Source organism: Capsicum annuum, chromosome 12, assembly GCF_002878395.1.
Source record: "Capsicum annuum cultivar UCD-10X-F1 chromosome 12, UCD10Xv1.1, whole genome shotgun sequence".
Lineage (NCBI taxonomy): Eukaryota > Viridiplantae > Streptophyta > Magnoliopsida > Solanales > Solanaceae > Capsicum > Capsicum annuum.
Window position 1 is genome coordinate 118,347,414 of NC_061122.1, and position 11,346 is coordinate 118,358,759.

The 11,346-nt window shown below is 34.8% G+C and overlaps 1 protein-coding gene across 2 annotated transcripts; it reads left to right on the top strand.

The window, feature by feature from the left end:
• Positions 1-251: 251 nt before the first annotated feature.
• Positions 252-3,907, top strand: LOC107851382 (tyrosine-protein phosphatase DSP3). 2 transcript variants are annotated; one of them, XM_016696382.2, is made up of 5 exons: positions 252-1,711; positions 1,831-1,924; positions 2,772-2,826; positions 2,925-2,968; positions 3,525-3,907. In XM_016696382.2, exons 1-5 carry the CDS (start codon positions 1,560-1,562, stop codon positions 3,777-3,779), a joined length of 600 nt encoding a protein of 199 aa, XP_016551868.1. In that variant the 5' UTR covers positions 252-1,559; the 3' UTR covers positions 3,780-3,907. The 2 variants fall into 2 exon arrangements, with proteins under 2 accessions (XP_016551868.1, XP_016551869.1); XM_016696383.2 differs by lacking the exons at positions 2,772-2,826; positions 2,925-2,968 and having other exon boundaries at positions 1,178-1,711.
• Positions 3,908-11,346: the final 7,439 nt, after the last annotated feature.

The following is an 11,346-nucleotide window of genomic DNA, read 5'->3' on the forward strand; positions in this document are numbered from 1 at the left end:
CTCTCATGTGAAGTGACAAATCAACATTGATCAGGCGAAAAAGGTATGAATATATCTCTAAATTATGATAAATGATATGTATATATTTTTTTTTATCATATTTTAGATACAAATATATTTTTGTCATTAATGATTTGGTATATATATACCCTTTTCATTAGCAACATGCCATGTGTCGAAATGTTACTCATTTTTTTAATTTATCTTATTTTCAAATAATTAATCCACCCTTATTTAAAATTCATTATCTAACCCATTATCCGACCCGATTCCATAAAATCTTCAAGAAACCATCTCAAAAGAAAGCTGAAAAAGAGGCAACAAGAATCTCATCACGACATGGCCAGTGTGGTCGTGCTGATTGTTACATTTTGGAGAGTAAGCAGCTTGAGTTTTAATGAAGAAACTTCAGAAAAAGAAAGGGAAGGGCGCCAGTGATGCTGCTTAGAGTTGCAGGCTCCAAATTTTAAATTATCATAAGTTCAGAACAAATTAGATTTGATTTTTCTTTCCTATTTAATAGTCTCACTTCATTGAAAGAGGATGATAAACTTCTTATATCTAAATATCAAGTTTATTTTACAAATGGTTAACTGACAATTTTGAGAAAAAAAGCTCATTGAGAATCGAGTAGAGATCTATGGGTGTTTCTTCTTCATCTACACCTTTCATCTAATTATTTTCTTGTCTTGATTTGTTGTTGTTTGAATGGAAAGTTCTAGAAAATCATTTTTGATTGTTTTATGCAGCTAGTCCCTCAAGTAAAACCTTCAAAGCCTTCTCAGTGAGAGAGATGCTAAGCTTCAATTCAGATTGGATAGGGTAGGGTTGGGTTTAGGTCTGAATAATAAATTTTAAATTAAGGTAGATTAATTATTTTGAAGTGGAATAAATTAAAAAAAAATGAGTAAAATTTCAATATGTCGCACATCGTTAATGTGACGGATATATATATATATATATCAAATCATTAATGATATAAATATATTTATATTCAGATGAATATTATATACATATTATTTATTATAATATGAGAATATAATTAAAATTTTTTATTGATCAGGTCTCGTATTTTCTCGTATGGACATGAAAATTCCATAATAGAGAAAACAATTCGTCCAAATTTGAAAGGTTAAAAATATTTGGATATCAAACATTTGCTACTTGTATACCTAATACCTAAATTCGTCGAGGATCCCAACTGCCCCCACATAAAGCAACATCCTATCCTATAATAATTGTAGTTAAAGTACAATTAGGAGAAATCTCTTTCACACATCATGCCTTTTTCTTGATTTCCTCTTTTCTTCTAAACACGCTAAACACCCCCACCTCCCTATACCCTACCATCCACCCGTTGCAACTTCCACGCCGCCTTCATGGAAATAAGTTGAAGAAAATTCTTATATATTCCATTTACCGTGTCATTTGAAAGTTATTATTATACAAGACAAGAAGAGAAAAAATGATGACGAAGGCGGCCGTTTTGGTTGTTCTTTAGCATTGATTTTAACAACTCTTCAGATTGATAAACAAAGAAAAAAAAAGGAGGAAGGAAAATGTGTGTGATTTTGGAAAAAGAGGGCGATGATTTGCTGTTGGCACCGCCCACAAATTTCTCTGCTGTTGAAGATAACTGCATTTATAGATCTGGATTCCCTCAACCATCCAATTTCCCCTTTCTTCACTCCCTCAATCTTCGCTCCATCATGTTAGTCTTTCTTTTTCTATTTTTGTGGATTGCAAGATTTCCCATTTTTCTTTCATGGCTTTATTTTCAAGATTCTTCTGTGTGAAGATGCAATTAAAGATTTTGTTTTGAGTTTGTAGATATTTGTGCCCTGAGCCTTATTCTGAAGAAAATTTGGAGTTTCTACGAACTAACAATATCAAGCTTTTCAAGTTTGGAATAGATGGCACGAAGGTACTCCTTTTTTGTTATTTAAAATCCTTGTTCTGTTCATTACTGTTATTTCATGAGGGATTTAATCTTCTCCTGGTTAAACGAAATGAAATTCAACAAAAGCTACCTGAATAACTTTTTTTTTAATTGAGAAACTTTGGTTCTTCTTCTTTCCCTTTATTGTTTATGTACTTTCTTGGGGTTTTCTGATTTGATTAATAATCGAACAGGATCTAAAATCTAAATGGTGCAGTTAACCGTAATTGTTTTTTCTTGAAATTTGTTTCTCAAAAGGTTGCCGTTTTAGAAATCATTTCTATCCTTTTCTATTGGCTTTCTGGGAACATAAAGGTTAATTTGTGTTTGACATTGGGACATTGCTTCTAAGTTTAGAGTTCAAATTGCATAAGAGTTGTTTTTGGGTAAAGAAAAAGAAATTTAGATTGCATTAACCTCACTGAGCATTTAGGGGCCTTAGCTGGTGATCCGGGTTCTTTCCCTCTCGACAATGAAGTTATCTCATATAGTTTCACTGGCCAACTTCCGCCCGCATGGTTATTTTGAGGTCATATCTAGTAGTTAGAGTTTGCCTCGATTTGGTACCTCTCTCGGGGCGGAACTTTGCAATATTGATGTGCACTGAAGGTTTATATGCTTAGAGAGATTGTTTTAAGTTTTTTTTCGCTCTTTATTTTGTGGGCATGGTCGTGTGCTTTCTTCTCCTTTTATGGTTATCTTGATAGTTAAAATCAGGTTAAGAAACTTGCTAATGTCAAAATTTTCATGTAAATTTTTCAGTGGTACAAACTTTTGATATTCTTTTTTGCTTAAGTATTTCTTGTATAAATTGGAACCTTTTTCCATTCAGGAGCCATCTGCTATGTCCAGCAGTGCTATAACAGAGGCTCTGAAAGTGATAACTGGTAAACAATCTATGTTTCTTTATCTGTTATGTTTTAAGGGTGCTGTTAAAATCTTAGTGCATGAATTTTTACTTTCGTTTTCCCTTTTCGTCTTATAGATGTAAGAAATCACCCAGTTCTCATCCACTGTAAGCGCGGAAAGGTACATTATCTGCATCTTATTGCTGTGGTTTCTATGCTTATGTTTCTAATTATTCACTTTATTGTGTATATTTCATTTCTATCTGGAAATTTCATTGATGTTAATAGATGCATACTCTGCTTTGCTATTACTCTGTATTTCTTTTTTGAGAATTGTAAATATATCTACTGTGCTATTATTGAACCCAATTCCTATTGTTGGTGTACCTCTCATGTCTCCTTGTGATCTGTATGAAATCTATTCATTCATTGTGTTGTCTCTCATGTTTAAATTATGCAATATATCTTCGTAAATGGATTAATATGGACAGAGGTGTGAGGATTTATATTTCAAAGCCAACTTGCTTGAGATTGGGGCCGAAGCTGTTGTTGTCTAGCTAATCTTATATTATGGCTATTGCTTTCGCTTGAATTTCAAGCATCCTATATAGCCGTTGTAAATTGAACCTTGTTTCGGTTATTTTCCCAATTGTAATACAGGGACTTCATAATTTCTTCATAACTGATACAAATTCCCTTGTTATGGTTGTAACAAGTTTGTATATTTTTTCCTGCAGCATCGAACTGGTTGCCTCGTTGGGTGCCTGAGGAAATTGCAGAACTGGTGTATGTCTGCTGTGGTGGAGGAGTACAAGCATTTTGCTGGCACAAAGTGGAGAGAAACTGACCTCAAGTTTCTCGAGAATTATGATGTATCACGCATTAGGCATTGCCTTGAGAGCATCATATACAGGTACTATGGCTCGAAGAAGAGGCGCTTGCAGTACAGAGAAGAAAGTCTGCAGAAGCCCCAGATGACTTCAGTTATATAGAGGGATTATCCACCTTAATTTTTAGCGTGGATTGGATATTCCCATTGCTCTTTATTTCTCTTAATATTCTCTCTTTAGTCATTATACACTGCTTCAGATTCATCTATACAACCAATTTGTTTCTGGGATGCCTTATACTTTGCACTGCTTCTTTGTTCTTTTCTTTTTCTTCTGTAGCCACAAGTATTAATTTCTGCATAAATTATTTTTCTTGTACATAGCATATATCAACCTTCATATTAGACAACAAAAAATATTTGTCGTGCAGTATTAACTTTCATATGAGACAACAAAAAATATTTCTTGTGCAATTAGTGGCATTCATATGGTTGACCAATCTTTATTTTATTTTAATTTTATTTCTTTTTGGGTTTAAAAGGCTGTTCATGTTAATGTTAATACTTAAGGGGCTCAGCAAGGCTGGTCCCCTGCACAGTCATGGAGCAGTTTGAAGAGTTAGTAGCCACATCTCGGTGTACTAGGTTAATAGAGTTCATGCTTGTTTGTATAATAGTATTAAGTCCTAGCATATCCGTTTGGACAAGAGATACACCATTAGGGGGAGGGGATGACAAAATGTGAGTGACACCAAAATTTGTTGTCTCTAGTTCAATCTTTGCTAATGCATTTGCCACTTTGTTTTGTTCCCTAACGATGTGGGAAGGAGGAGCTGCCTAGATTTCCATCAACAGTGACATGCATTCACATAAAAGATTATGATAAAGATTGTTCCCCTTGTTAATCATGTGAATAACTTCCGTGCCATCAATGTTTATTTCCATAGGGTTAATGTTGTTGGAGGCAGCTAGAGTCGGGCCTCTTTTAAGGGCTAGGATCTCAGCTTGCACAAGTGAGGCATAAGGAATAGCTTCATAGATTCCCATAACCAATTTCCCTTGTGATCTCTGATAAACCTTCCAAATCCAGCTTTACCTATAGGACTGCTACAAGTCCCATCCGTATTTAGCTTGAAGGTGTGTTTGTGAGGGGGCTTTCATTTAACCTCTAGCTGGACCTTACTAGTTTTGGAGTTTTTTTGCTTTTCTATGAGTAAGCTGTATTCGACAACTTGGTTAATGGGAGTGTCAGCGCTGATAGGGTCACGCAGGTTATTAAAGAGGTTATGATTTCTAGCTAGCTAGATTCCCCGAAGGCATCGAGGAATGAGAGTGCCCCAAGTGGTAAGATTCTTGAAGGTGCAATGCTTAACAACTTTCCAGGTAGTCACCCAGCCGGTGCTAGTTAGGATGTGAAAATTTGGAAGGGTTGTGTTCCTAGTTTGTGAGAGAATCCTATTCCAGAAGTTTGCAATATTTGGGCATTGGAAGAATATGTGTTGCACTGTTTCTGCGATGGGAACTGTAATAGTGGCATGTTGGGTACATATCAAGGCTTGTCCTACCGAGGTAGCTATTTGTAGGCAATATATCATGAGTTAGTAGCCATAGGAAGGTCTCCGTTATGATTAATGACATTATTAATGCGGTATTTATTGTTGCCAATTTTCCCTCAGCTTTAGCAGATTGGTTAGTGATGTGTGAGACTTGAGGCGTGTCGGGTCTTGTGGGACCCCTGGTGCCATTTGGCGATGGGCCAGGCTTGACCTTTTGTTGGTTCTCTTTTGTCTTATTTCTGGTGTGACCAGTTTCCACTAGTCGACGGTCAATGGTGGGTTGAGTTGGAGAGTTATGAAGAAACATACATGTTGCCCCATCATGGGTCATCACCTAGTGATTGTGGTCTTGAGCACTAGTATTTGTTTTCCCATTTTTTGTTACATTCTTTTTCTTGGGAAAAGAGACCAGCTGCCATTTATTGTTGGTGGTTGTCTTTGTAGTGGATGTTGAAGGTAGCTCTGTCTGATGTTTGATGAGGGCTGAGAAGGTGCAAAATTTTGATGTGTGTCCAATCCTTCCACATGTAGTACACAACACTCCACCCCCTTCATACACCACCTTTTGGGAGTACGTGTCAATTGTGACCTTTGTTTTGACTGGTTCTTCAATTAGCACTTGTATACAGATTCTAGCATATTTTCTCCTTAGTGCGGAGGAGGTACTTGTGTCGGTTTTAAGGAGTTGGCCTAGTTTTTTCCAACCCTTTCTAGTATAATTCTATCCTAGAATTCAGTAGGTTATTGTGGGAGTCTTACCTATATTGCTGTGTGGGTGAGAGTGGTTCTTTCAGGGATGAAATTGGGCTCCCATTTCTTCACAGATAGAAATCCTCCTGTCACAAACCAAGGCCCCCCATAGAGGACTTTCTGAGCCTTTTCAGCTAGTTCGAACTTTGTTGTATAATAGTCATGTCCAAGATCAATGAGAGTTAAGGGTTCATTGGGTTTCCATAACTCTTGAAGTTTATTATTGAGGTATGAATGGGTTAGTTTCCTCCCAAGCAATTTAAGAATTCTGGAATGTTTCCAAGGTTGGTAAATTCTATTTTTCTCTTTCTCTTTTAAGGATTATGATGTCCTTGTCGGGATTCGAATCAATTACATTTTTCTTTGTCTGTTGAGTGTAGTCCCTACTTAGGGCTTTTTCTCTATTCTGGAGTGCTTCTTTAAGGAGCCTTTTTCGATTGGATCTTCTTCCATGTCGGTGGGTTGGTCAGGTAGTTTGGGGGGGAGGAGGTTAGGTGGTGCCCAAGGTGGCGATAGAGTTGTTGACTGCAGGGGTGGGGTGGGATTTTCACACTGTTCATTCTAGAGAGATTCTCAACAAGCAGTTTTGATTAACTTTTATATGGTTGGCCAATTTGCTTATGGGTTGCGGCATTAATAGTAGTATTAAGTTCTTAGCTTTATGCTCATAGGAGATTTCACAGAAATATGAAAGGTACCCAAAAAAAGAAGATAATTTCAAGTATATACAATAAGAAGGGGATAGTTTTAATTACAAAAAGTAGTCGAAAAGTAAAAATCTTGTGTTTTAGCCATGGTTTGATTAGGGCTAAATGACCCTTCTTTTTATTTGGTACTAATAATTTTATTAATAACCAAGGAAGTTCATATATAACTTTTCAAATTTATTATATGTAATGCATCGATATAATATAATAGTTATGTGATGTATCGATATTGTATAAATGGTGTATAAACGTATACACGATAAATAATTATGTATCGAAAATGTACAACCAAAAATGATCGCATGCATATATATATACTAGTTTAATCGCATGTGCCTCGCACGTGTAACGCTGATTATTTAAACTTACATGATTTTATCTATTGTGGAGATTTTTAATGAAGAGTAAAATTTTAAATTACTTTTCAAAGATTCTTCACACTTTAATAAAATGATGTAAACATAACCATATTGATCTTAGGTGGATTTATGTACCGAAGTATGGTTATCCGACCTTAATTAGCCTTGTTTTCAGGACTTCTCTTATTCTTAATGAGTAAATCTTTGTATAATTGAGCATCTAAGTGTTATATTATGTAAATGTAATGTTTAAGGTGTGTTTCAAACAAGTTTTGAAATAATTTGGTTACTTAGAGTTTAGACGAGAAACTAGTGTTTCTAACTTGAGCTATGTGTTGTTCTAGTTGATCTCGATGGATTGTAGTGTGTGTAATAGGTTAATAAAGGTATAATTGACTAATTAGGTGTGAAATAACTTGTTTATAGTGTTTAAGGTTCAATTGAATTAAGTCAAGAGATGAAACACTAAGTTAAAGATCGAAATGACAAAACTAGTACTCTTAGCTTAAGTTACTAGTTCGTCTTGAATTGTATGTTGTGTTGAGCTCTAATTCGTAGTGTTTGATAATATAAGATGCTTGGTGAGTTGATAATGATGATATATGGATGATGCACAAGCTGAAAATCAATTGAAAACAACACCACAAGGCTTGGAAAGATGGACAAACACATGGGACAACTTGACAAAAAACGAACGTTTTGGAGTCACTGGTGTGCCACAGATCTTAGGCACCACGTTAGGGCCGTGACACTCCCTTGGGGAAATCCTAAATGACCAATATCAGTAGCTCACCATTTATAGGGCATGCCACGGACCCTATGCACCGCGATAAGGGCATGACATGACCCTAAGTCAAAATCGACAACTTTGGTCCTACTATAAATAGGACACTTAGTTGTTATGTTGCACACCTTTGGCAACCTCGGGACTTGAAGGAAGGCTGTATAATACTTTAACTAGGGTTTTTCTTCCATTATTGTTTATCTATGGATTTTAATATGTATTCATTCATTGTGATTGCAGTTACGTCCATGATTGGCTAAACCCCCCTTTTTGGAGTTAATGCTAAGAACATGAGTATTATGATTATGAATTGATTCTTAGCATTATGATTATGAATTGATTTGATTTGGTTGTTGTTGACACCTAATTTTTGCCCTCAACTATATTTAATCCTAGGTTTCTTACATTTTTAATAAAATTGAAATATTTATTTCATTTGAATAATGTGCTCTAAAATATTTATTTGGGTTAATTTGACATTTAAGTAACGATTATACTGTAACGCCCCGAAATCAGATGCCGAGACGTCACACAGTACTTAAGGTCAAAAGTGACCCTAAGCTAATCCTTTATTTGGCATAACCCAAAGCAACTGAATAAAATACATAAAATAGAAGGAATAATGCGGAAACAACCCATAACTTAGTCTGACCAACACGAACATGGTCACAATTCTGCTCATATATATACAAATCTGAAACTGAATACACTGACTACTAGTGACTGTCTATGAAGCCTTTACTAGTATTGACCAAAGATAGCCGGGTCATGACTCCCAACTACCCATACTCAATACGACTGAATACAGAAAATACAATACACCTCAAATCTAAACAACTCAAGTCCTTGAATTAAAAGGACTAATCACCTGCCGATCGAGAGTTACGATCCAGCTGAACATGATATGTGCGCTACAGCTTGTACCTACATTTTAGTAAGAATGTAGCCCATGGAAATATGTGGGTCAGCACTTTGAAATGTACTGAGTATGTGGGGGTACATGCAAAAGTATAAATAGTATAATCAATTTCATGAAAACATACATACGGACAATGATGACTCACTTGGTTTGAGTTATATCAAATCATACTTTTTATAATTTCATAATAAATAGTTCATATGATAAAATCTCGTAATCCACGTAAATAATTATAAATCATAAATTATGATAAATCATCCTAAATCATCATAAATTATCATATCGTCAAAAATCATCATAGGTTATTATAAATCATCATAAATGACCATAAAACATCATAAACATCTCAACTCTTCGACTCAAATCTCAGAGTGACTCGGTAATTCAAGAAACTTAATCTTATGGACACGGGAGTTTCCTATAACCGACAACCCCACATGAGCTACGTGGAATACCAACGTTTGAAACCCCCGTTGGTGGGAGCGTCATACTCTTTGCCAGGGAGTACGACCTTAAAACTGCAATAATCACAATCGGGCTCTTTGGTCAATACTATCATCATCAAACAACCCTACGGTGGCACATAGGTTTGGGGAAATACCAAATTTCCCTCTCGGTGCTAAGTACTACTCCCTGAAAAGCTCAGAACGCGTTAGGAAATCCACCACAACATCACAAGGGTCTATTATAAAGACCAAATCAAATCTCTTTCTCATTTACTAAATCATATTAATTTGTGGATTCCTAACTCAACACATTTTAGCTCAAAACATTTTAATCTTCCTCAACATCAACAAGGTATCAATGCATTGAACCATAACCGACTCAACATTTGGACAAGGATATGAAGACTCAATACGTAATATTTTCAATAATTTAACTTATCAAAACCATCCAAAAAATACCAAGACTCATTGCAACTTCGATATCAATATACCCAATAACTCAAATCGTCATAAGGAAGCTCAAAATTTGACACATGGCTAGAAAACACTTGGAAATACCAATAATTCATTCTTGAACTTAAAACGTGGATACATGTTCAAAATATATCAATTCTTGAAAGAAACACCAAGAATCCCAATATTAAATCTCAATTTATAGAACGAAAATAGTCAAATACTTATGTGATTCAAAACTTATAATTCAAATCTTTATAAGTTCATAATCGAATTATTTAGACATAATTCAACTTACAGAACCATATGAATCCATTAAATAATCATAATTGGAAAGCTTGAACAATTTACATATATACATAATCAAAATCTCATGGTAGGATATCTTGGAAATAAATTCATTTGCCAAATTCATAATAATCCATAATAAAAATTAAAGATATGGGCACAAGAACGGAAGAATTATTCTTGTTCAAACCCCACATACCTTAAAATTAAAGATTGGAATGAATTCTTGACTCAGAACACTATTCACAAAATCGATTGGTGCATCTCGAAGAGCTCGGAACGGGGACTTCATTTATCGGATTAATTTGGAATTTCCATGGTGGAATTGGAAGATTTAGGAAGGGGAATTTAGAGGTTTAGGGTTTCTTTCTTGGAATTTTTTTTGTAAATAACATACTTTGATGCCCAAAATCAGTTTTTATGCTTATTTCCACGAAATGGGGTAGGGATGAAATGACTGGATTGCCCCTAAGGAAATTAAAAAAAAATGGCAGAAAAATCCTGCGTACCTTGGCCACAAAAAACTGAATAACTCCTCGTTCGGGTATTGGATTTTTGCGAAATTTATATCATTGGAAAGCTAACTCAAAGATTTTTAATTTTATATATGGTAGGCCACCCAGTTCGTCATATATAAGAAGTTATGATCGACTGAAGTTGACCCAAATCAAATTCGTCCCTCCGTTACTGATTTGACATGCTGAAATAAATTGATCGTAACTTATTACTCTGATGTTGGAATGGGGTGAAACCAATTGCATTGAAAAGAAGAATCAAAGAGATTTCATTTGATATATAGTAGATCTCCCAGTTCCTTATATTCAGGAAGTGATGATCGTTTGAAGTTGGCCCTGAAATACTAAAAATTTTTGGAGCATGCTAATCGCATGGTGCCACTGTTTTGGGCACCCAAACGTACCCTTATGCTACTGTTAAAATTCCAAAACTCACTCGGGATGTATTAAGACCTTTTCTCATTGTAAAGTAACTTGAAAATAGATAAACGGATGTCGGAAAGGTCATCAAATAAATACCCGAGGATCAGAGGTCTAAATGAGAAAGTTTCAACACTTAGCAAATTTTTTTTTTGAGTGCTAAGCTTCTCTTGGCAAGATAAATAGGCTTTAACGAATCGACATAGTTGGAAGTGAAATATCTAACGGAAAAAACTAGGGGTATCACATATACGTTTTCATATTTAGATATACAAGATTGTATAACTTTTGTTACTTCAATAAAATTTTTTATCAAAATTGGTCTTTTACTGAGATTAGGCTTGAAAATTAATCCAAATGGATAAAGTCTTGATTTAAATTTATTTGTTCTCAAAATTAATTTATTTGGGAAATATTTATTTGATTTTATTAAATCAAGAATCTCAGGATTAAATGAAGTATTTATTCATATCGAATTTAAACTCAATTTAGTCGATCTATTAAATTTGACATAATTGAAATTAAATTGACCA